We start from the raw sequence: 26,014 nt of genomic DNA on the forward strand, positions 1-26,014 counted from the left end.
TGACAAGGGTTTTGAACCTGGGGCCCACGGTGAGAATTCAGGGGGCCATGAACTGGGATGGGAAAAAACATTTACAAGTTCTTTTCACGAACCCCTACCTGGTATTTAGCATTCCTTTCAATTCCGAATGCAGGCAACACGCCGCAGTGGTGCCGTGCTAGAAATCGCAGCTCTTTCCCTGTCACATTTCAGCTACTGTCGGCACAACAAAATACTGTTCCCGCTCGTCACAACTTCAAAATTATGGTGCTTAGATTAGACTCACTGCCAGATCTTGTTTTACAGTGAGTGCATTGATAGAAGAGCCCAGCTACAGTTCAGGAGAACTGGTTTCCTTTGCAATCCTGTGTATTTTACTTTATGCAATTAAAAACAGGATTCTGAGGGCACCTGGGTGGCTCAGTTGGTGAAGTGTCCAACTCTTGATTTTGGCTCCTCCAAGGATTGAGCCCCGGGGTCGGGCTCTGTGCTCAGCGGGGAGTCTGTTTCTCCCTCTGCCCCTCCCCCTGCTCATGCTCGCTCTCTCTCTCTCAAATAAATAAATGAAATCTTTTAAATAAATAAAAAATAAAAACAGTATTCTGAAGAGGTGTTCATGGGCTCCCTCAGCCTGCCCAACGGGTCTGCAATGCAGAGACAATTTAGAAGCCCTGTCCTAAGGAATCATGTTTTTTTTTTTAAAGATTTTATTTTTTTATTTGACAGAGAGAGACACAGTGAGAGAGGAGCACAGGCAGGGGGAGTGGGAGAGTGAGAAGCAGGCTTCCCGCCGAGCGGGGAGCCCGATGCGGGGCTCGATCCCAGGACCCTGAGATCATGACCTGAGCCGAAGGCAGACGCTTAACGACTGAGCCACCCAGGCGCCCCCTAAGGAATCATGTTTATCCCTACCACAATCTCAAAGGCAGGTGCTATTATCCCCACTCCCCACTCTCCACAGAAAAGCTAGGCTTGAAAAAAAAAGTCTTAAACGGGGATGCCTGGGTGGCTCAGTCGTTAAGTGTCTGCCTTCAGTTCAGGTCATGATCCCAGGGTCCTGGGATCGAGCCCCGCATCGGGCTCCCTGCTCCCCGCGAGCCTGCTTCTCCCACTCCCACTGCTTGTGTTCCCTCTCGCTGTCTCTCTCGGCCAAATAAATAAATAAAATCTTAAAAAAAAAAAAAAAAAAAGTCTTAAACAGAAGTGCGGCTTGGGGAGTCTCTGACCTGCCCAAGGCTACCCAGCAGCTGAGGAAGAAAGCTAGCAGTACTAACACTGCATCAGGCTCCCCCAGAAACCACCTCAAGGAATGACCTCGAGAAATGGACCGCCCACAGGCCTCAGCAACTTGCAGTGTGTTTTCTTTTAGCTACCTTGAACAGAAACCAAAGTTCAGGAAACTTCCCTCAGGCCTCCCCCAAGGCCCCACTCTAAGCCAAACCAACCGGCAGAGCATAACCCCTCCCCACCTGCAGAGCTCTGGTTACAAAGCGCTTTTACTTTCTTGTCTTCCGCTCACGGCTACTTGGGGGCCACACTGCATGGGAAGGGTTCAAACCCACAACTCTGTCTCCAGGGGTCCAGGAGACCTGGTTCCAATCCCAGCACAGCCCCGCCCTAGCTTTGAGGGCACCTCTCTGAGCCTCAGTTTTGTCATTTGGGAGATGGAGCTAATGATATACCCACCCTGCAAGACGACTTTGAAAATGTACACAGCATGCCCCTGACCCCCGTATCCAAGAGGAGGTCAAACATTTGTGTTTCTCCTGCAGCCATACTGTTATACAGCACCTGGCTACTGACAAAATTACCCCGTAAGTGCTCTCTGATCAGTCAACACCAATTCCTTTTCAGTTTCTATCTATCTAGGCCGTTCTTTTTTGGCAAGAGCTCTTCCGGACACCCTGCTACTATTACTCATTTATTCAACAAATAACCACAGAGCACTTTTCTGTGCCAGGGGCTCTGCTACATGCTGGGGGAGCGAGGTTAATAGAGTCCCTGACCTTGTGGAACATGAGGTCCAGGCGTGGGAAGACAAACAGGCCAATGTTAAATGCACACGACAAGTAAAGCTACAGAGAAGAGTTACAAGCAAACTGAAATCGGAAATGTGGCAGGGAGTGATGGCCCTTCGGGGAGGCGGCATTTAAGAGAAACAAGAAGGAGCCCGCCATGGGAACAGAGAAGGTAGGTAAGCGTGCACCAGCAGAGGGTCCAGCAAAGGCAATGGCCCTGAGGTGGGAACAAACTCAGCATGTTCGAGGAAAAGACAGAAGGCCAGTGTGACTACAGCACTAGAAGTGAGGGCAAGCCGAGTAGGAAGCAAGTTTCGACGGGACAGGTAAGGCTGGTTAGAAAGCTACCTGCAGGCCAGACTGGGGAGCCAGCACTGCATTGCATTCTGTGTGTGTCAGGAAGCCACTGGAAGCTTTTCAGCAGAGGAGTGACAAAGTCCCATTTAAATCTTGAGAAGATCCGTCAGGCTGCTGCATTGAGGGTAGATTAAAAGAAGGGATAAAATCTTTTTTAAAAAGAGGGGAAGCTGGGAGAAGTGTTAGCAAGCTACTGCAGTGGTCTGGGCCCAGATCAAGGTAGGCAGTGGAGAAGATTCAGGAACATTCTGGAGGTTATGGCCACCATAAGCATGCTGTCACACCAGTGGTCTTTATGGTTTTCAAATTCTCTTCATTTGAGTCTCACAGCACACCCAGGGAAGATGGGACTGAATCGGTGAGGCCATTTCACAGAACAAGAGACTGAGGCCAAGAGTGACAATATGATTGTGCCCCAGAACACGCAGCTAGTGTGTGCTGGAGCTGGGAATGAAACTGAGGACTTTGGACTCCCTGCCCTAAGTTCCTCTGCCTGCAGGCAGACAGGGCATGACACCGAATGCTCCAGAGAACAAAAGCATAGATGAACCTCTGTAAACCCCAGCAGGGTCAGCCTCAACCTCCCCTGCAGCCCTCACAGCAAGTGATCAATGGATGCTCACTGGCTGTCCCCAGCACTTCGGAAGACATGGCTCTCAGTCCCAGGGAATGTGGGACCTTCCCTTTCCAAGTCACAGTGTGGACAGGGTAGGAAGAGCTGGAGGGCGGGTGACCCCTCCACTTTCTTCTTCTGCAAAACAGGGACTTCTTGCCTTTTAAAGGAGTGTCAAGAGGATTCATGAGAATATGGGCCAAAGCACAATACAAATGATAGATAATTGAGATTTCCAGAGAGATAAGAGCTTCATGGAGACTAAAAGAACTCGTGGGGCGCCTGGCTGGCTCAGTCGGTAGAGCATGTGACCCTTGATCTCGGAGTCGCGAGTTTGAGCCCCACATTGGACGCAGAGATGACTGACTAACAAAACAAAATACTCTGAAGGCAACTCTCTTGCAGAGTAGCAAAGACGTTGGGCTCGGGAGTGCAAAATGCCTGGCCCCCTCTGACCCCCTGAGTCCCGGCTCCACCACAGGCTGGTGATCTTGGACCCTGTCTCCTCATCTGCAAGATGGGGCTGCTAAAACTCGTTCCTGCCTCAGAGAGTTGTTGAGTGGATTCAGGCAGAGAAGGCCCAGAAAGTGCCAAGCATAGGGCCGGCACACGGCAGCCTTAAGTACGTGGTGGCTGGTGTCCCGAACGGCCACTGCTGCCATCAAGCTCGGGGTGGGGGCCCGGGACCCGCGGCTGGACTGAAGTCGGCCACAGCCAGCTTCTGAACGCAGCAGTGGCCCCCACAGCCTGACGGGGAAACGGTGCTCACACACCTGCAGAAGCCATCAGGGCGCTAGCCGAGAAACAGACTTCCTAGGGAAATAAATAAGGCAGGAAGGAGCCCCGTAGCTGGTGATGACAGAGAAAGGAAAGCGAGCCCGTTTTCTATGGGCCATTAAACATGATGAAAGGAGCTGGCTTCTGTGGGGGCTCCTGGGAGCTGACACGTAGCAGTCACTTCATCAGCCCAGGCTGAGGCTCCTGAGGCTCCAGCTTCGGCTTGCAGCCAGACTTCCTCAGAGGACACCTCCACCTCTGCCACCTGAAGTTACCACTGCCCGCCTGGTCACTCCCTCCGCGTCCTTCCCAGTCCCTAGTCCCACGCGGAGCCAACTCAAGAGCCAGGCTGCCTGGCTCTGCTCTCCAGCTCTGCCACTTAACCTCCCTTGACAGTTTCTTCATCTGTAAAATGGGGACAATTACAGTGCTTCCCTGTATGGCTGCTGTGAAGGTTAAGTAAGCTCATCTAGGAAAAAAGCACTCACAACAGGGCCGGGCTATAGGAAATGCTGGCTTGGGTAACGGCTACATGATTAAAAATTTTAAAACCCCTCCACGTGTAGTTAGTTCCTCTCTTCTGACTCTCCTGCCCTGACTCCCAGGCACTGGGCTTCTCCCCACAGGTCACCATCACACACCATCAAACCGCAGGGCTCATTTTTAGAAAGGGAAATTTGGGGCCAGAGAGCCCAAGGGACGTGAACTCATGCCTGCCCCCCACGCGTGGCAGGACCAGATGACCTGCCGCTTCCTTCTTCACACTGCCCTGCCTTTGCCCGGCTCACTGCCTCTCCTCAGGATGCCTTCTCTGGCCTTTCTGAACCCACCTCCCAAATGTTCAAATGGCACTTCTAGGAAGACCTTCACCCCAGAGACAAAAAAAAAAAAAACACCCTTCCTCCCCTACACTGGAGTATAATTCAATATGACAACACGTTGGCTGAATGTGTCCTCCGGGCACCTCCACTGGGGCCTGGGGCACAGGGGGTGAATCAGACCCAGTGTCTGCCCTTGGGAAGCTCAGGTTAATCACCCATATTGTTCTCCTTTCCAAAGGACAAGCTCCTTCAAGGTGTCGAGCCAGGCACGCTTAGGCACTGAGGAAGTGAACTTAGATTTCACACTCAGAGCCCAGTCCTCCTTCACCACCATTCTGCCTTCTCCAGGCATGCTTCCAGAAATCTCCTAAGTCCTTTCACTGGGCCAGCCCCGTGAGGCCCTGGGATATAAGGGAGTTCAGTAAAACTCCCCCACCCCCATTGCATTTACCAAATCAGACTGTCCTGGTCTCTGTTCTTTGTCTACACATTTGAAATGGAGGTGAGCCAATTCTGACACCAATCCTGATGTAGTACATTCAACAGTCATATACGCCTGGGTTCCAATCCAGCTGGCTGACATCGGGCCAGCCACATGAATCCTGCATTCCTCAGTTTTTCCATCTGTGAAATGGAGATAAAAATGCCCACCCCCCTCATGGAACCACCGTAAGAGTCAGAATATCCATCAGCCTCCCGGCACAGAAGCAACTATGGCTAGCTCAGGAATTCCTTTCCTCTTCTCTCCCCCAGCCAAACCTCCCCATTCTGTCAAGCTCAAGATCCACTTGCCGGAGGAAGCCTTTTCTAACTTTTCCAGGTTACCCTGAGAGCTCTCTCTTCTGCTCCCTCCCACTGCACTGACTCCAGTACTGAGCATGTCTTGGTCCTCTCATGGGTTCTACTAGAGTTGACTTTCTCCTGCCAGCCAGAATCTAGGTGACAAACTCAACCCCAAACCTGCCCCACAGCATCTCACCATGCTCACAGAAGGCGTTCAAAATCTAACTTGCTAAGGCGGCCCAGGCCTCTGGGAAAGGCTGAAGATTTGGAGTCTGAAAACTAAGTGGGAATCCTAGCTCTGCTATGTGACTTTCCAGGGGGACACTCGATTCTAGAAGCCTCAGGTTTCTCATCTGGAAAATGAGGATTGAATAATGTCTACCTGACATGGTTGCTATGGAGCACAGATGAGCCGGCATATGTGAAAGCCCTTTTGTTATACACTAAAAAGTTCTATTTAAGGGATTATTATTTTCAGAGTCTCAAATCCAAACCTACTGACGCCTTAACTTTCTTATACCTAGAGACTAGCTCATCCCACAGAGCTTCTTAGCCCCCAATAATCCACCTACACCCGCATTCTTAATTGTCCATCCCAAACAAAAAGCCAACAGCCTAGAATTCACAGCCTCCGTGGAACACAAACCTGGTTCCAGCTCAGGGACCACAAAATCTCTCTCCCATCCTCAGATCTCATCCCTCCTCAACACAGGTTTGTCCTTCCCAGCTTAAGGTACCCCACGCCTCAAACCTGCCACAATAGCATTTTGGCCAGGCATCATTTCTCCCTCGCAGTCCAATTTCTACGGGAAGTCCAAATGGGGAAAGAAGACTTTGGTGGGTATGGTTGTATGTGGAGAGAGGGACAGTAGTAGTCTTGGTAGTAGAAGTAAAGATTCCGCTGGAATTTTGTGTCCAACAGTTGCTAAATGTACTATAATTATCCCATTTGTGTGAAATCCAAGGATCTGCATTCTGCTATTTTCATGGGACTGGATGAATTGCAGATGCTGAGGAAAATGGTAAGAAGTTGGGGTTCAAAATCTAGTACCTAGACACCAAAGTCTCTGTGAGCAACCCCAGGGAACTGAAATCCCCGGCAAAGCTGCTATGGGCCCCCAGTCCCCCAGTCCAGGCCCAGCCCCCTTCTCCAGCCCCAGACTCCCCAGCCCCCTTTCCTGGCCCCAGCCCCTACTCTTCCCCATTGATGCCATGTTGGCACCACAGCCATCAGGGGCAGAGGGAACGTTTCGACGTTTTTTTGGGTTTTTTTTTTTCCTCCTGGGAAAACTGCTTTGTCTCTGTGAAAGACCCCCAAACCAGGCACCTTATAAACATCCGAGCCAGAGAGATTTTAAAGGGAAAGAGGGGAAAGGAGGGAGCAGGCCCGGGGAGGGAAGGTGGGGGAGTCCCTGAGACCCGCTGACGGTGGGAGGAAGGTCCGAGGCCTGGGTCACTGACTCCGGGGCGCCGATCTCCGGGGGGCGCCCCCCAGGCGCTGGAGCTGCCCTCCCCCCCCCCCCGTCCCCGCGCACTCCCAGCCCGGCGCCCCGCCCCGCTCAGGCCTCGGAGCCCAGGGATGGATCTCGCGACCGGAAATGCCCCCCTGCCCAGACCGCGCCCCCCTTTCCTGCCGCCCCCTCCCCCCGGGCCGGGCCGCAGGCCCCGGATCCCCGGGCTCGCGTGGCCGCCGCAGCCGGCAGAGGCGACCCGTCGGCGGCCGCGGTCCTCGGCCCTTGCTGCGGTCCCTTCAACTCTTGGCGCTGCGGGGCCAAGGCGCACACAAAAGGAAGGGGCGCGCTGCCAGAGACGCCCCTGCCAGCCCCCTTGACCCCCTTCGCGGGGGCCGGCAAAGCATCCGCGCACCCCAAAGCTCCGGACGCCGAGGCGGGAGCCCCCCACGGAAGAAAATTCCGAGGCACCCCCCTGGGAGCTGCAGGGGCGGCCAAATCACCCAGCGGCAGGTGCCCCCGGCCGCACAACTTTGAAACTTTGGGGCAGGGAACGGGGACGGGGAGGGGGAGCCCCCAAAAGGAGGAAATGAGGATTTGGCGGCTCTTTCTTTATTTCTGCAAAATGCACTTTGCGGGTGGCCCCGCGCAGCTCCGGCCTGGCCAGGGCTCCCCGCGCCCCCTCCCCGCCCGGCGCGGCCCCCAGGCGCCCCTGAGCCCTCCCGCGCCGGCCGCCGGGACCCACTCGGGCCCCGGCCTCTGCCCCGCCGGGCTCGGGCCGCGCGCAGCACTCACCTCGGCCGGGCTGCGCTCCCCGCGGGCCTGCGCCGAGCCCGATAAATGGTATGCTATGACTAGAGGTATGATTACGTTATTATTATTAGTAATAATAAGAGTAAATGCTATTTAATTACGGGCGGCCGCATCCTGCTCCCGGCGCCGCCGCCCGGGCAGCTCGGTCCATGTGGCTCCGGAGCGCTTTACTTTCATTTCCAGCCCCCTCGGCCGGCCGCTCGCGGCAGCACCCGCTGTAGGCACCGTCTCCCTGCAGCTCTTCCTCCTCGGGTCCTAGAGCGCGGCTTCCCTCGCCTCGCGCCCGGGGTGGGCGGCGCGGGCGGCGCACCTGGGGGCGGGGAAGTCCCCCTGCCCCGCGGAAAGCTCATGCCTGGAATCCACCTTTATTTTCTTGAAACGTGGCCTTCCCTTTTAGGGCTTTTTCGTTGGGCAGGTCTGTATTTCTGGGCTGGTGCTGGTCGAACTCAGCGCCTCGGCCCTTCCCCATAGGTATAAAAAGCCCCCGCGTTGCCGGGTGCTTTCAGAGAGGGCTCCCCCCAAACCCCAGCTGCTTTGTGCCCTTTTCACCGATGAGGACTGAAGGCTCAGAGAGGCATCAGAGCCTCAGTCGGCTGGTGTTTTATGTTGGAGATCTTTCCCGAAAGGATTTGAGGCTACTTAGACGACCCAGTAGGAAAAGGGAGAGGAACCAGAGAGATGGGCTGTAAGACATCCCTGGGCCCTGCCTCAGAGCGGCTGGGGCCCAGACTGGACTTGAATCCAGAGCTGCTGATTCCAAATACAGTGTTATCCTCGTTACCACCGCCCGCACTGATTCCACAGGACTCCCACACCCCGTGAGAGTTCTCTCAAATGTCCTTCTTTCCCCCTCCTAATTTCGTACACACACACATGCACTTGTATTTATACACACACGTACTTACAGGTGTGTATGTATGTATAACACGTACACATGTGTGTGTTTAATTTATTGAGGATCAGCTGTGAGCGCCATGGGCTTTATAAATGTTATCTCTTCCCCACACCTTTGCGCCAGAGACATCTTAGGAGCTGGGGGGTATATTGGTGGGACAAATTTTTTTTTCTTTTAAGATTTCATTTATTTAGGGGCACCTGGGTGGCTCAGTCGTTAGGCGTCTGCCTTTGGCTCAGGTCATGATCCCGGGGTCCTGGGATCGAGCCCTGCATCGGGCTCCTTGCTTGGCGGGAAGCCTGCTTCTCCCTCTCCCTCTCCCCCTGCTTGTGTTTCCTCTCTCTGTGTGCTGTGTGTCTCTCTGTGTCAAATAAATAAATAAAATCTTTAAAAAAAAGATTTTATTTATTTATTTGACACAGAGAGAGAGCACAAGCAGGGGGAGCAGCAGAGGGAGAGGGAGAAGCAGGCTCCCCGCTGAGCAGAGAGCCTGACATGGGGCTCCATCCCACTGGATCATAACCTGAGCCAAAGGCAGACGCAGGTTCCCCTGTGGGACAAATTTTTAACATTGTAAACACACCGTAGTAAGTGCTAGGAGGGCAAGAACCTGCAGATGTGTCTGCTTATTTAATTCTCACAATGATCCTGGAAGGTTGGTTTTATTTATTTCTTTAGATGTATTTAGTTGAGAGAGAGAGAGAGAGAGAGAGAGAGAGAGAGGATGAGTGGGGGGAGGGGCAAAGGGAGAGAACAGTCTCCCCACTGAGCGGGGGGCCGGGGGGGGGGGGGGGGGGCTTGTTCTTAGGACCCCAAGATCATGACCTGAGCCGAAATCAAGAGTCAGATTCTTAACCGACTGAGCCACCCAGGTGCCCCTGGAATGTTGGTTTTAGCTTGCCCATTTTACAGAAAGAAGACTAAGGCCTGGAGATTGATTTGTCCCACGTGGCAATTCTGACTCCAGAGCCTGTGTGTTTTATACAACCTCCCACGATTTTCTACTGCCTGCCTTAAGGAAGCCTTGAAAGCGGGGGGAAAATGCACCTGCACCATCAGATGTTCTCAAACTCCTTTTCCTGTGAATGCTTTCTGTCCCCCTGATACTCTAAGAAACAAAAAGGCAGCCTCTGGCATGAAGAGGATGGGCATTTATGTCCAGAAATGAAAAGCAGAGTCCAGAGACCCTCGGACTTACTGCAGAGCAGGGCTGGCTTAAAATGAAGATTCCTAATCCCCTGCTCTCAAGAGATTCGAATTCGGCATTTCTGACAAGCACCCCTTGGGGATTCTGATATTTCCTGGGAAATCAATCCCTGGGTCACCTGGGATAGACCGAAGATCATGGGTCAAAGGCAGCCACAGGCGGAGCCTGGCAATTTAGGGGAGCTGGGTGATGTGGTGGCATTGGAAGACCAGGGTGGGGCGGAGTCCCAGCTCCCACCTCTTGCTAGCTGGGTGACTGTGCACAGTCTTACAGCATCATCAATTTCCTCATTTGTAAAACAAGGATAAGAATATCTTTTTCTTCTTTAAGATTTTATTTATTTACTTGACAGAGAGAGACACAGCGAGAGAAGGAACACAGGCAGGGGGAGCGGGAGAGGGAGAAGCAGGCTTCCCCGGAGCCCGATGCGGGGCTTGATCCCAGGACCCTGGGATCATGACCCGAGCCGAAGGCAGACGCTTAACGACTGAGCCACCCAGGCGCCCCAAGGATAAGAATATCTGATAAATATGCCCCTTGTACAATGTACAGTGAAACACTCTTGACAATTGATCAGATTAGGCACCACTGTTACTATCACTCCCCTGTTATGGAAGGAGGATGCTGAGGCCAGTTGGATCCCCACATCTTGCCTCGAATGAACTAGCTGGCAAACGATGTGATTCCACCATCCCAAGCGGCCAGCAAAAGAGCACATATCCTTAAAAGACTGTCCATCATTTAAAGGGGATTCAGCTGGACACCACCACCCCCCTTTCGATTTGACATCAACCAGTTAAACTGTCCATGCTGCCTGAGATGGTAAATGGGCCTTTACAAGATGTCAACCCTATGTGGTGGTGCTTTTGAGAGAAGACCCTCAAGGCTGGCGCCAGCAGGATGTTTTCTGGGAAGGCCAGTGTCACTGGGCAGCAAATGCTCTGTGTCCACACACTGAAGCCTAAATAGCAGCAACACCTACCACGTCTTATTTACTATGAGCCAAGTACTCTGTACATGTTGATTCTCTTAACCCCTCCCCGCTAAAGCCCTATAAGGTAGGGATTGTTTTGACCTGGTTTTGGGTGAAAAAACAGACAGAAAGCAGTTAAGTGATTTGGCTGAGGCCACACAGCTAAGAAAGAGGCAGAGACAGAATCCAGACCCAGGCCTGTCTACCTATAAAGCCTGACCCCTGCCCCATGATGTGGACATCTTGTTTGGATACATCCCTGATCACCCCTAAGGACCAGTCCCCTGAGAGGGTTGCTGGAGAATGGGAGTCAGACACTCATGCTCTCACTTTTGAGGAACTGACAGTTGTGTCGTTTGGTTATCCCTTCTGCAGGGAGCACCTCCTCTGCTGAGCTCAGGCCTGCCATGGTCGGGCCCTCAGAGATGCCTTGTTATCTTCTGGGGGAGGCTATGAGTGCATGGCGACCTTTGCCACAAGCCTGTGCAATGTTCATTCAGTCACTCAACAAACGTTCGTTGCGAGGCCCCATGCTGGGTCCTAGAGAAACCCCATGTCCCCACAGCTCTAGCATAGTTCCATGTCCCAGCCCTGCAGCAAGGGATCCTAATTTGGGGTTGAGGGAAGGGCCCTGAAGATGTGATGCACAACTTGTGGCTCAGGTCGGTGATAATAAGAGCACTTTCCCAACAGGGTCATTGTGAAGATTAAACAAGTCCTTGCATGCAAAACGTTGATAACTGTGTGATTAACTAAAAATAAATAATAAATTCTTCTGGGAACTAGTCCAGAGAATTCAGATTCTCAAAGGTGAGAGTGACTTAAAAAGAGAGAAGGGGAGGGGACTCATGAACCTAGAGGCTGAGATAGGCTAGTCCCCAGACTAGCATACAGGGGAGGAAATGCAACAAAACATGGTCACGTTGTTCCCAACGTGTTATTACAAAGATGTCCAAGCATACAGAAAGCTGAAAGGACTGAGCAGTGAATATTCACATGCCCTAGATCATGTTATAATTGTAAACATTTTGCTATGTTGCTCAATCACCTGCTCATTCATCCATCCATCCATCCACTCATCCACCCACATAACATTTTTGTTCAAAACAAAACAGAACAGGTAATTTTTAACTTACTCTTTTTTTTTTTTTTTAAGTAAACTCTTCGCCCAATGTGGGGCTTGAACTCATGACTCTGAGATCAAGAGTCACATACTCCACTGACTGAGCCAGCCAAGCACCCCTTAACTTTATTCCTCTTTTATTAAGATTTTATTTATTTATTTGTCAGAGAGAGACACAGCGAGAGAGGGAACACAAGCAGGGGGAGTGGGAGAGGGAGAAGCAGGCTCCCCGCAGAGCAGGGAGCCCGATGCGGGACTCGATCCCAGGACCCTGGGATCATGACCTGAGCTGAAGGCAGTCGCTTAACCAACTGAGCCACCCAGGCACCCTATTAAATATGTTATTTATTTATTTATTTGACAGAGAGATAGAGAGCACCAGTAGGCAGAGCGGCAGGCAGAGGGAAAGGGAGAAGCAGGCTCTCTGCTGAGCAGGGAGCCCGATGCGGGGCTCGATCCCAGGACCCTGGGATCATGACCTGAGCCAAAGGTAGCCGCTTAACCGACTGAACCACCCAGGCGCCTCTGTCAGTATTTATAAAAAATTATTTCCATTTTGGAACAAAATAATTCTTTTTTTTTAAGATTTATTTATTTGGGGCACCTGGGTGGCTCAGTCAGTTAAGCATCTACCTTCAGCTCAGGTCATGATCCTGGGGTCCTGGGACTGAGCCCCACGTGGGGCTCCCCACTCAGCAGGGAGTCTGCTTCTCTCTCTCCCTCTGCCCCTCCCCCTGCTTGTGTTCTCTCCCCCTCTCTCTCTCTCAAATAAATAAATATAATCTTTGAAAAAAGATTTATTTATTTGAGAGAGAGAGAGAGAGCACGCAGGGGAGGGGGCAGAGGAAGAGGGAGAGAGAATCCCAAGCAGACTCCATGCTGGGTGTGGAGCCTAATGTGGGGCTCCATTCCAGGACGCCGAGATCACCACCTGAGCTGAAACCAAGAGTTGGATGCTTAACCGACTATGCTACCTAGGCGCCCCCAGGAACAAAAGAATTGCTTTTTTTTTTTTTTTAAAGATTTTATTTATTTATTTGAGAGAGAGAGAGCGCGCACGCAAGCAGGGGAAGTGGCAGAGGGAGGAGCAGGCTCCCCGCTGAGCTGGGAGCCCAATGCGGGGCTGGATCCCAGGACTCTGGGATCAGGACCTGAGCTGAAGGCAGATCCTTAAAACCAACTGAGCCACCCCGGCGCCCTGGAGCAAAAGAATTCTTAAAAGAGAAAATAATCTACCAAAAGTATTTGGTATCAGGAAACTCTCCAGAAACTTTAGACCAGCATTTAACCTCCTCCATAGACAACTTCCTTTTCTGTCTCACTCACCTTTGGATTCTCAGAGCCAGAACAGTGCCCGGGACATAGTAGATACTAGATTACTATTTGTGGGGGGAATGAATTATTTTAATTATGGTTATTTATCAAAGTTTAAAAAAAGGTCATGTATTCTGATGGGGAGCCCTGAGCTTGAACCCAGGGGAGAATGTGGTTTGAGTGGCCTTTAACAGATGATGTAGCAACCCCTTCCCACCAGGGGAGGTGACCCTTGGGGGTGAGGGGGCAGGCTCCCCTGCAATGCTGGGAGGTCAGGCCCACCTTTCTCTAGGGGCCCTAGGCAAGCACCAGCACCGATGGGTCTTGGGAATCTCTCTCCACATTCCTCACATGTTTGGCATAATTCAGGCTTTTGTTTTTGATCTCATTAAATGGCAAGTCTGCAGCCTTAGTTCTTAGTAACAGTATAAATATTGTTATTTATTCCATTTACAATTAGCAATTAAGTTTGTTTTCAGGCACCACAATGGAATTTAAAACACTCAGTTAAAGTAAACCAAATGAATCAGAGGCAGCCTGCTTTTCTCTTCAAAACGTTCTTTAAAAAAAAAAAGGGAAAAAAGCTGCATAACAGAGACAGAAAGGTCTAAAACATTCCCCTTTCCCCTTATACCCACCTCATACTCACAAAATCACTTGTTTTACATGTGTGTTGAAAAGGACCCGAGAGATCTGGCTTCTGCTGTCTCTTATATTGGGGTGCCTGGCTGACTCAGTTGAAAGAGCATGCCACTCTTGATTACGGGGTCATGAGTTCAAACCCCATGTTGGGCATAGAGCTTACTTAAAAAAAACAAACAAACTACTGTCTCTTGTCTAAGTTACTGTGTAATTTGGGGAGGTTACTTAACCTCTCTGGTCCTCAATTCTTTGTGTTGAAAAGAAGAAAGGCGTGGCCTGAGATGACTCAATCCATGGGTCAAAGGCTATGATTCCATTTACTGGGCACGTCAAACTACCTCTCAGGTGATAACTTGAAAGGGAGAGAGTTGGAGAAAGAGGAGAGATGACAAATGCGTTGCTTGGAAACACTGATGGCTCTGGACTCCTCTGACACTGTGTACCATTGGGTAATCTCCTTCTCTTTTTAAACCCCAGCCTTCGGCGCCTGAGTGGCTCAGTCTTTAAGCGTCTGCCTTCTGCTCAGGTCATGATCCTGGGGTCCTGGGATCGAGCCCCACCTCGGGCTCTTGGCTCTGCCAGAAGCCTGCTTTTCCCTCTCACACTCCCCCTGCTTGTGTTCCCTCTCTCACTGTCTCTCTGTCAAATGAATAAATAAAATCTTAAAAACAAAACAAAACAAAAAAACAGTCTTCCCATTTTAAAGTGGTTTGAGATAGAATCTAGATTCAGGAGTAACAGAATCTGGATTGCTAAGGACTGATGTCTGGCTGGTTTGGTGATTTTGAGCTTTGAATGTGAACATGTTCAGGCAGAACATTTACTCTCCGGTTCTCCACAAGCCCCACCAGGCTCCCATTACCTCCTAACACCTCTCTGGCCCTTGAAGGCTGTTGTTTCTTTTTCTTTCTTTTGAAATTAAATAGGCTCCATACCCATTGCTGGGCTTGAACTCATGACCCTGAGATCAACAGTCACATGCTCTACCAACCGAACCAGCCAGGCGCCCTGAAGCCTGTTGTTTCTTACTAAGAATTCCCTTCCAATCTTGAAAACCCTATGATCCATCAGCTAGGCGAGGACAGGGAAGATCGCCTAAGATATCCTACCGTCCGCCCTCCTCTTCCCTTTGGGAGGTCCTTGTCAGAGGGTCAAGGAAGGCCTCAGGAAGGAAAACTGGAAAAGGGAGGCTGGGGATCACCCCAAGGAAAATCCAGACTGATTTGATAGGTCCTAGCTGTAAACAGCACAGGAATAGCATCAGGCCTAATTGGGAGCATCTCAGCCTTCTCGGATGATGACTCATTTTAAGCAAACATCCAGTGACCCTGACTGGAATCCAGTTCAAATGAGGAAACGTGAAGCACTTAACGACAGGTGAATCCCGGAAAAGATGCTGCCAAGATGGGCACAGTACCTGCCCCAGAGCTCTCCCAGGTTGACAAGGACGCTGCCAATAATAACTATTAACGTTGTGAAAAAGCCTTCAGAGCTGCAGATCAACCACTGTGGGGCCCAGAGGAAGGTGACTCATTCTGGACAGAGTGGTGTAGAAAAGCCTCCCGGAGGAGGTGGCATTTGATATGGGCCTTGTAGGCAGAGGAGGAGAGGGAGGGTGGAAAGAAGACCCACATCTCAGTAGTGGTGTGAACCAGGGTATGGAGCTTGTTTTCTCATCTCTGTGCTGGAAGGGGTGCAATGATGCCTGCTTCCTTTGTGGTTGTAAAGATTAAATTAACTGTGTGTGAAAAGATCTGGCACATAATATATTTAACTTTCAATTGCAGGTAAAGCAAAAGCATGTGCATGGGCCAAGTTGTGAGAGGTGACTTTGGAGAAGGCTGCATATGTTGATGGTGATTATGTCTGGGTGCTGGAGTTTCTCCGGTAATGTTTACTTTTCTCTGTATCCTGTTCTATGTTGGTTGAAGTATTTATAGCAAACACATGTTATTTATATAATGGATAAAATGTTCTTTGCGAAAAGAAAAAAAAAAAAGCTATTTGTGTTCTGATACCTAAAAAATTCAAACCTAGGGAAAAGTGGCAAAAGTGTTCAAAGAACTCCCATATACCCCCTCACCCAGATTCACTTATTTTGAACATCTGGTCACATGTGCACTCTCTCTATGTATATACACATTTTTTGAACCATTGGCAAGTCAGCTGCTGATATCACACCGCTAATTATTTCAGCATTCATTCCCAAGAACAAAGGCAGTCTCTTACATAACCCAGCACAAAAATAAAAATCAATAAATTTAACATTGATACAATACTATCATCTAATATACAGTCGAGTTTTGCTGATTGTCTCCATATTGCCCTTTACAGTAATTTCCTCCCCAGTCCAGGATCCAATCCACGACCATTGGTTGCATTTAGTTGTCATGTCTTTTTAGTCTCCTTTAATCTGCAACAGTTCCTCAGTTTTTCTTTGTCTTTCATGACACAGACATTTTTGCAAGAGTACAGACCAGTTATTCTGTAGCCGAAGAAACTGTAACTCAGTTTGGGTTTGGCTGATGCTTCCTCAGGATTAGATTAATTTTATGCACTGCTGACTGCATGGTGACGCTGTGTCCTTCTCAGTGCCTCACATCAGCAGGTGTGCAATGGACGTCAGTTTGTCGTATTACTCATGTTAACGTGGACCATTTGGTAAAGATGGTGTCTCAGCTTCTCTACCATAGGGTTAACTATTTCCCTTTTTAATTATCAAATAACTTGCGCCTATTTATGTGAAAGACTTCGAATGGCCTTTCAATTTCATGGGAGAAAAAAGGCGAGGCTTTCCTTTGAGGAAATGGATACCTACTTCTTGCCGAACAGATCCAACAGCTCGCCTTCAGGAGCACCAGCCTTTGTCAATAAAGTTACGTGAGCGTGAACCTTTCCGGAAGGGCTGAGTAGGCTGGACCGCAAGGCATGGAGGGAATTGTAGTCTCCCTGGGCTCCCGGGGTTACACGCCGCCCTGTGGCCTCCTGGAGAAAGAGCCCGAAGCCGAAAAGGGAGGGCGCAGAGGGAGCCGGCGGAGGCGCGCTGGGACGCGGTGGATCACGGGACTGGTAGTTCGCGGGCGCGCTCCTGCCGCGGTCGCCGCGCCCCGCGCAGAAGAACTGGACTACCATACCCGATAGGCCACGCGCGCGGGGGAAGGTGAACCCGGCCTGGGCCTCGAACAAATCAAATCGAAGGAAAGAAACTGCCGGCTTTCAAAATCGTCCTCCTCCGCCATCATCCGCCGCCGTGCGGGGAGCAGGTGGTGTCGGAAACGGGAGTGGCGAGAACTGCCGGGAGAGCTGACGGAAGAGCGGGCCGGGTATCGGGACCTCTGGGCTCAGAGGCGGCGACCCCGACCTGACCTGACCCGGACCCTAAATCATTCCCCGCCCTTGCCGGGCGGACGCGCGCGCTCAGGTCGCCCCACGCGCCGGCGCCGCCTGTTTACGGTAAGGGTCGGGGTCCCTTTCCTTTCCCCGTCACCTGCCTGGGATGGGGGCGGGGGGCGGCGCGGCCCCGCAACTGGGCGAGGAAGATGTGGCGCCCCTGAGCGCCTTCTGGGTGTCTTCTCGGCCTTCTCCCCTGCGCTTCGACGGCCAAGCGCGGAGGGGCTGAGAGAGGGGGTGCTGGGGAGGCGCAGCCCCCTTTCCCAGATGGGGAAGCTGAGGCTTGGACAGGGCGTCTGGCGCAGCTGCCATCAGTGGCGTCTCCCGTTGGCGTCGGTGACAACTGGGGGCGGTGCGCGTCCGCGGGGATCCCGGATGGGGCTCCCGCGCCGCCCGCCTGTCATTCGCGGCCCGCACTCGCGCGTCGCTCCCCTGCCGCCGCCTCCCCAGAGTCCCACGCCCGTCGCCCCTGGGATCGCCGTGAGCCACTGCTGACGCTTCGCAGGCGCGATGGATGTGCACCTGAGAAAATCTGCGACTTTCGTTCCCAGAAAGGAGAGGACCGTTTGTGTATTTACTCTCCGTCTTTGCTCTGCTGCTGACCCTTTGCAGACCTTGGGCAAATCAAGCACCTCTCTGTGCTTCGGTTTCGTAGTCTTTAAAGTGGATGGTGCGTGTGTATTGGACTGAGGAATAGGCCCTTTTCTAGCTGCGAAGGTCTGTGTTCCAATAGGAACATATCTGGGAGCCCCACCACCATTTTTCTTGCCTCAAATTGTCCCATCCCAGAACTGCAAGTGATGGCGGGGTTTCAGGCTAATGTTTATTCAGTTTCATCTCTTCATTCTTGGAGCACCTTCTAGATGCCAGGCCTTAGGTTGCGTATAAGTGATCTGTCAAAACATCTGTCAGAGCCTGCTCTTCTCTGTTAGAAACCCACCAGTGGCTCTCCTTTTCACTCAGAGTAAAAGCCAGATTCTTTAAATGGCCTTTGTGACTTGGGCCTCTTGCTAATTCCCTTTTCTCATTTCTTGCTTTCTTTCTCCTTCCCTCTCTGCCCTCCAGCCCCACTGGCCTCCCTGCAGTTCTTCTAATCTCCCTTTTTCCCCCCCCAAGAGCCTTTGCTTTTGCTTTTCCCTTTGCAAAAATTCCCTTCCCCCCCCCCCCCCAGATATCTGCCTGGCCCAGGCCTTGATATCCTTCAAGTCTTTGTTTCTTTCCTAATAATATCTTCTCTAATCATTCTGATTTGTTGTGGGGTTTTTTTGTTTGTTTGTTTTTGTTTTTTTTTAAGTAGGCTCTATGCCCAATGTGGAGCTGAACATGGGGCTTGAACTCATAAATGAAACTGGTGATTTTTTTGAATGTGAACATGTTCAGGCAGAACATTTACTCTCTGGTTGAACTCATGACCCTGAGATCAAGACCTGAGCTGGGATCATTAGTCGGGCGCTTAACCAACTGAGCCACCAGGCACTCCTCTAACCAATCTGTTTTAAGTTGCAACCCCCAGAAAACTCCTTACCCTCTTCTCTGTTTATTTTTCTTCTTATCACTGTCTTAAGGTACTACATATCTTGTTTAGAACACATGCTCTAAGGGGTGCCTGGCTGGCTCAGTTGGTAGAGCTGGCGACTCTTGATCTTGGTGTTATGCCTCACATTGGGCATAGAGATTACTTAAAAAAATAAAATCTTAAAAAAAAAAGAACACTTATTTTAAGAGGGTATGATTTTTGTTTCATTCACTGCTGTGCTTCCAGTATCTGGAACAATGTCCAGAACACAGTAGTACACAGTAAATGTTTCTTGAATGAATGGACACCTCCTTACCCAGAAGAATGATTCATGCTTACTGGTAAAGATAGGCAAACCAGGGTGATCAGGGTTAAGATAAGGAGAAGGAGGTGGGAAGCTGGCTGTAGGAGCCCAGAGGAAGCCTGGGGGGAATGAGAGGCTTGGAGGGCCATCACAGTTGTATCTTGAGGATGAGTAGATTGGGGAAGAACATGTTCTGGAGAAGACGGAGTCTCCGTGGGCCCCTCCTGGTTCTGTCCCCCATATCAGTCTTCCTTGGTCTCCCCTGATTACCTGCCATTTCCTCTTTGGGGAAATGGAGTGGTCCTTTCTGCCAGTCTTCTGAGTTCTGCCAAGCTGGAAGCTCCTTTCTTCAGTAACTCTGCCCTGGATCTATTGTGATGGTGGCTGTTGTGATGTAGAGACCTCTGGTCTCCTAGGAACCCCTGAGGTCTGGCCGCCATGGGTTGCCCAGTCTCCTGGCCAAGGTTGAAACTGACGTGCAGTGGGCTGACCCGTGTGCCCCAACCCCAGAGACATGTCAGCGTGGGTGGTGGGGCATTTCCTGGGATGGATGACCTGGATCCCGTAGCCATCTTAGTCCTGTTTGAGGAATGGGACCCTCAAACAGAGAGCAGCCAAGATGATCAAGCAGGTGTGTGCTTGGGGCTCTTTGCAGCTATTGGTCTGGGACTCAACTGTCATTCACTGGGGGCCCAGAAAATGGGCAACTCACATGGCTATGCTTGGTGTCCCAGCTGGGGCATTTGGGCAGGGGAGGAATTAAAGTGAGATAGTGACTGTCCAGAGGCTAAAATATGATTTTACTACATTCTTGCCACTTTCTCCACCTTTCTAGAATTGTTCCCTCCCTAATGCTGTTTTCATTTCTCCCAGTAGTTTAGCTGTTGGAGTCTCCATAGTGGGGGGAGAGGGGGTCAAGCCCCTGAAAAGGCTGATGTCCTACCCTGCCCTTCCCAGCCGGGGGTCCCCAGGAGACTCCTCTCTCTTAATGAAACTTCATCCTGCTTAGTTTGCAGATTTCCAGGGGAGCCCAGCAACGTGGCCAGCATGGCCTCTGAAGACATTGCCAAGCTAGCAGAGACGCTTGCCAAAACCCAGGTGGCCGGGGGACAGCTGAGTTTCAAGGGCAAGAGCCTCAAACTCAACACTGCAGAAGATGGTGAGTTCCTGCTTGGGCTGGCCCAGGGGAGGAAAGGGAGTGTGCAAATGACCACGTACTCTTACTCGTGTTCCGGCTTGTTTAGCTGTGTTATTACGTTGTTTGTCCTAGTAGTTCTGTGAGATATCTTTGGGCCCATCTCACAGTGAGGCTCAGAGATGATGTGTCCACAAGCACATATAGGCTTCCCTGCTAGTCATGTTTTTGGAGGCCATCCTTGCTGGTGACAGCTTAGGTTGGCAGGTGGGAAGGGTCCCTTTATGTCCTGGAGAGGATAGTAAACAATGAGCGACCATGGCAGCAGTCTCAGGATATAGCCCCTGACTTCCTATTAGATCTTTACCACCATGATCCCAGGCTGGTCTGGGAATACTGGTTGCCTTCCCCAGAGGTAAGGCCCTCTTGGAGGTCCGGTCCATGCAGCTGAATGCTCCTGGGAGAGGGATGGATGAGGACTTGTCTGTGTAGAGGAATGAGGACTGGAGGGAATTAGGAACCAGAATGCAGGCCCTGTCTTTTCATCCCTAGCCAAAGCGTGGCTAACACTGGTCAACCCTGAATCCCCTGGTGTTTGGAAGTGAAGGCACCTACGTCAGTACTTGAACGGCCTCTTGAGGTTCTGGCCCAACCAGGGAAACTGGTCTGGACTTGCCTGGTTGTCATGCGGTGCAGGCAGGCTTGCTCCCCTGCACTGGCTCAGAAACTGCTTGAGTCCTTGGGTTGCTGGGAGCGTGGCCGTGCACATTCCTAATAGCTCTAAACGGCCTTAAAATTGATAGAGCTCCTCCCTGTGCTCTTGTCACTTTCGATCATGCATCATCCGGGAGGGAGGGAGGAAGGTGGAAATGTTACCATTTTTATAAATAAGGAAAAATGATTTGGAAGACCTAATTTGCCCAAGGTCATACAGCTGGTACATAGCAGAGCCGGGATTTTAACAGAGTTCCAGCTGAATCCGTGTTCCTGTGTTTCTCAGTAGACCTTCAGCTCAGTTCAGTAAACATAAATTTGCTATTAAATGCCATTCACTGAACACTGAGTCAGGCTGTCTTAAGTGCCATGCAGGTAGTATCTCAGTTTATTTTCACAGAAGTCCTTCAGGCGGGTTTCATCCCCATTCTATAGATGGGAAAATGAAAGCCCAGGGAAGTGAAAGGACTCGCCTAAGGGCGCAGCTAGAAGCAGTGGAGCTGGGATTAGAACTCAAGCTTGTCGGGCGCCTGGGTGGCTCAGTCGGTTAAGCGACTGCCTTCGGCTCAGGTCATGATCCTGGAGTCCGGGGATCGAGTCCCGCGTCGGGCTCCCTGCTCAGCGGGGAGTCTGCTTCTCCCTCTGACCCTCCCCCTTCTCATGCTCTATCGCATTCTCTCTCTCAAATAAATAAAATCTTTAAAAAAAAAAAAAAAAGAACTCAAGCTTGTCTAGCCTTAAAATCCATGCAGATCACCACTTCACTGGCGCAGGCTGGACATGCTGCCTCCATTTTTAAGTCACCAGGGATGCCCAGCTTACAGCCCCAGCCTCTGAGGAGCTCCTCTCCTGGAGGAGGAAGGAGGTACTCAGATAACTACTGGGGGGCAGAAGGTGAAGAATACTCTGAGCGACATGAACAGAAAGCTGTGGGAAGTACGGCGAGGGAAAGGGGTCACTTCTAGTTTAGGAGGGCCCTAGAAGTCTCCATGGGTGAGGTGGTGTTTGAACTGTCCTTGAAGGTGAAAAGGCGCTAGAGGCAGGGAGGACGACATGAGTTAGGCAGAGATGAGACACGTAGGGTGGGCACGGGAGAGAAGAAATCAGGATGCCATAGGGAGCGCAGTGCAGAGGCCCTTGAATGCTGTGCAGGGGAACCTGGCGGCCAAGTCCTGGGCCCACAAAGGGCCTCCATCTTGGCTGCGAGTGAGCCGGCCCCATCAGGAGCAAGGGCCTGTGTGAGGAAGCCACCAAACTGATGATTGGAACAAGGCTCTTTTCTCTCCCCAGTAAGTCCTTTAAGGACCAAAGAAAGGCCTTTCTGCTTTTCCATGGCTGCGTGGTGACCACCTGAAGCCTGTCACTGTGTGAGGTGGTGGAGGCTGAAAAGCAAGCTCTGCCGCTCAGCCTCCTGACAGCTGGTTATCCGACAGTGGTTGGGATGCAGCCCTAGCCTGTATTTGAGTTACACAGAACTCCACGTGGATTGAAGATGAACGAGAGAGGCCACCCAGCCGTGATCCCCCCACTCTCCTGTCCCTGCTCTTCCCAATTGGTGCTTTTTCTTCCCAGCTCGCGTTGTGCCTGTGACTCTCCCCGGGGCTGAACTCGCTCTGTGCGTGCGTCACTTGTGTGGCAGAAGTCTTCCCTTGGGGCCCCTGCATCTCTGTTGCCTGGCTCTTGATTGCACAGACATTCCCATGAGCAGCTGTCCTCCCTCATTGTTCACCTGGCCAGTCCCTGGGTGTTCGAGGGGCTCCGTTCTGGAGCAGGTCTTCCAAAGCGCTGAGAGATTATTTCAGCCCTCGCGCAGCGCACTGTGTGCCAGTCACGGAGGACACCTGGGCACCTGGGACCCAGGGGAAGAAGGAAGGATTGAGGGGCTTCCTGCGGGGGTGGGGGGTGCTCCATTTAGTCCACGGTTATGCACGGAAGCAAGGATTTGAGGAGGAGCTCATGGGTAGAGTTTTATAAGACCAGTCTGAAGCCTAGCTCTGCTCTTCTTTTAAATTCATGGGCAGAGTTGCTTCATTCCTTGAAACCTCAGCTTCCCCTTCTAGCAAATAGAAGGCTCATACCTGTCCAGCCTTCCTGGTTGTGAAATAAGAAAAGGAAAATAAATGTTGGCCACCACTTTCTGACTGTGTGACCTCAGTAGGCATGTATGTACTCTCTCTGTGTCTCAACTTACTCCACTGTGAGATAGACGTAGTAGTAACTAGGCTGTGTGGGGGAGAATGCTAAGCATTCCTCTCTGTGGGGCATGGTAGTGAGCTGAGGCCAAGTCCTGGCCGGAGCTCATGACCCAGTGAGGAAGGGGGTATGAACAAAGTCTCCACGCGATGATCAAGTCATCACTTAGAAGAGTGTAAAATTGTAGCAGGCAGCGTCTGCGGGGAGACCAGGCTGTGAAACCTGCCAAGCAGGATCTGACCTGGCTGGGAGTTCAGCAGGGATCCTAAGGAAGTGTAACTGGTGGCCTAGGGAGGGAGGTATGTTCAGAGGCCCCACGGGGACAGCTTCTCTGCAAGCTCCTTATAGGTGGCGAAGCACCACCTTTCTGAAACCCTTTCTGTGGCCTTTGTCACCTAAAAGGTCAAGTCCAACTTTTCTCTCCTGTACACATCTCCATCTCTTCCCCATCACCTCACCCCACTGGTCTTGTGCCAGCCAGGCTAGAGGGGTTTTGTCTCATGCCCCTTGTGTGTTTTTGTTCAGATTGTAAAATTAACATGTGCTCATTACAGAATACAGAAACATTGAAAGAAGGCAAAAAAACCACATCTTCATTATCTCATACCCCAGGATACAACTGCTATTAATTTTGGTGCGTTTTTCTTTCTAGCTTTTTTCCTAACCATAGCTGAGTTCCCCTTTCGTTTTTTTCTTTTCTTTCTTTTCTTTCTCTCTTTCTTTCTTTCTCTCTCTCTCTCTCTTTTCTTTCTTTCTCAATTAGGATCATAATTAGAGATACTTTATTATTTTTTATTTTTATTTTTATTTTTTTTAAAGATTTTATTTATTTATTTATTGGAGAGCGAGCGAGAGAGAAACAGCATGAGAGAGGAGAGGGTCAGAGGGAGAAGCAGGCTCCCCGCTGAGCCGGGAACCCGATGTGGGACTCGATCCCAGGACCCGGGATCATGACCTGAGCCGAAGGCAGTCGCTTAACCAACTGAGCCACCCAGGCGCCCCTTAGAGATACTTTAAAAGCTGTTTTATAACCTGATACATTAGGAATAAATTAAGCAGATGATGGAAAAGCACAGAATCACCCATAATGGCAGCACCTAGAGATAATTGTTTTAACATTGGGTTTTTATCCTTTTAGACCTTGGGGGGTGTGTGTGTGTGTGTGTAAGATCGAATATATAGCATTTTATTTTTTATTTTTATTTATGTATTTTCTAATAGGTATAACATTTTAAAAGTGTGATCAGATCAAATACCTGTGGAAAACCCCATTTTTCACTTGTCACTATGACATGAATATTTTCCAAGTCAGGTAAACACTGTGTCACCATTCATAATGATGTCAGTGTAACTGTATAATGTACTCCAGTGAATTAACCTATTCTCTGTTGATGGACATTTAGCTTGCTTGGAATTTTTCATCGTAACAAAAACAATACAGTAATGAACGCCCCGCACATGATTCGTGTAACTCTGAGAGCCTTTATGCTGTTGTACCTGCTGGTCCTCTCAACTTGGATGCCATTTCCCTGCTTGGCCTCTTTTTATTTATTTATTTGTTTGTTTGTTTGTTTGTTTGAGAGAGAGACAGAGATAGTGAGAGAGAACACGAGCAGGAAGGAGAGGGAGAAGCAGGCTCCCTGCTGAGCAGAGAGCTCTATGTGGGGCTTGATCCCAGGACCCTGAGATCATGACTCAAGCCGAAGGCGGATGCTTTTTTTTAAGATTTTATTTATTTATTTGACAGAGCGAGAGAGCACAAGTAGGGGGAACAGTAGAGGGAGAGGGAGAAGCAGGCTCCCCGCCAAGCAGGGAGCCCGATGCGGGGCTCGATCCCAGGACACTGGGCCCCCCCCCCCCCCCGAAGGCAGATGCTTAACCAACTGAGCCACCTAGGCGCCCCCCTTGCCTGACCTTGTGCAATCCCTGCAGAGGGAGGCTCCACACACACCACCATAAGGTGCCCTAAGCCCCTTCTTTGCCCCACGTGGCCAGTTTCTTTCCTCCTTTGGCTCCCAAGCCTTCCCTCTGCGCCTGTTTTAACACTCAGTACAGAGGAATTTTCTTTGTAGCCGTGTCCCCTGCTAGATTGTGAGCCCGCCTGATTCTCCCTTGCAAGCCAGGGCCCAGCACGCAGCAGGTATACTATTGCTGTTGGAATTGTGAGTGACGAGGTAGCGGCTGGACTCTCTTCTGCCTCAGCTGTTTGTGACTCCCAAAATCTAAGTTTCTGTTCTTTGGTCCTTGGCAGCCAAAGACGTGATTAAAGAGATTGAAGACTTTGATGGCTTAGAGGCTCTGCGCCTGGAGGGCAACACGGTGGGCGTGGAGGCAGCCAGGGTCATCGCCAAGGCCTTGGAGAAGAAGTCAGAGTTAAAGGTGAGATCTGCATGGTGAGCAGGCCCAGACTGGTTGGGGACAAGCTTCTACTCATGCCACCACAGCCCCTGCCTATGTCCAGACCCTCCTAGGTCCTGCCTTGTTGGTGGTCACCACGAACAACTCGTCTTGCTCTGGCTTCCCCAGAGTGCACAGCACTGGCCAGGGCCCCTCTCCCTGGGTGATGTGTCCATTTGGATCCCCCAGTAACAGACAGGAGTGTCAGAGGTTTATCAGGTAATATGCATGAAAGATAAAGGGGGAAGAAGCAGAACTGGACACGGAGAGCCTAGCTAGCGTTGTAGATTGGGCGTCTGTGAGGAGGGAAGGGCACAGAATTGGCCACCAAGCCTTGGACTATGGGGCTGTTCTGGCAAGCGCTGAGCCTCCCCAGCAGGGGGCTCCAGAGCAAAGACTGCCCATAGAAGAGTCGTGTATTGGGCAGAAGTGGCCAGACCTCAGCTCAGATGCTGTGGTGGGTTTGGGAAGGTGCTGCACTCCTCACAGCTGAATGGCGGGTTCTTTCTTAAAGGTTAGATCCAAGTGATGCTCCTCTTTGGCCGATACAGAAATCCTTCTATTCCATTGTGTCCTAAAGGGGGTCCCACTAAACAGCA

General features: G+C 51.0%; 2 protein-coding genes across 2 annotated transcripts in view; one reads left to right on the plus strand and one right to left on the minus strand.

Annotated features, from left to right (window-relative positions):
• ZC3H7B (zinc finger CCCH-type containing 7B) overlaps positions 1-7,786 on the minus strand; it is a 56,354-nt gene extending 48,568 nt beyond the window's left edge. Inside the window, exon 1 of the mRNA XM_021687438.1 lies at positions 7,714-7,786. Coding sequence (XP_021543113.1) covers positions 7,714-7,725 — 12 coding nt within the window. The 5' untranslated portion in view covers positions 7,726-7,786. The remainder of the gene's footprint in view (positions 1-7,713) is intronic.
• A 9,205-nt stretch (positions 7,787-16,991) lies between these two features.
• RANGAP1 (Ran GTPase activating protein 1) overlaps positions 16,992-26,014 on the plus strand; it is a 31,237-nt gene continuing 22,214 nt past the window's right edge. The window contains exons 1-3 of the mRNA XM_021687721.1: positions 16,992-17,219; positions 19,986-20,135; positions 25,270-25,397. Of these exons, the coding sequence (XP_021543396.1) occupies positions 20,024-20,135; positions 25,270-25,397 (240 nt within the window). The 5' untranslated portion in view covers positions 16,992-17,219; positions 19,986-20,023. The remainder of the gene's footprint in view (positions 17,220-19,985; positions 20,136-25,269; positions 25,398-26,014) is intronic.

The sequence above is a fragment of the Neomonachus schauinslandi genome, chromosome 5, assembly GCF_002201575.2.
Source record: "Neomonachus schauinslandi chromosome 5, ASM220157v2, whole genome shotgun sequence".
Taxonomy (NCBI): Eukaryota; Metazoa; Chordata; class Mammalia; order Carnivora; family Phocidae; genus Neomonachus; species Neomonachus schauinslandi.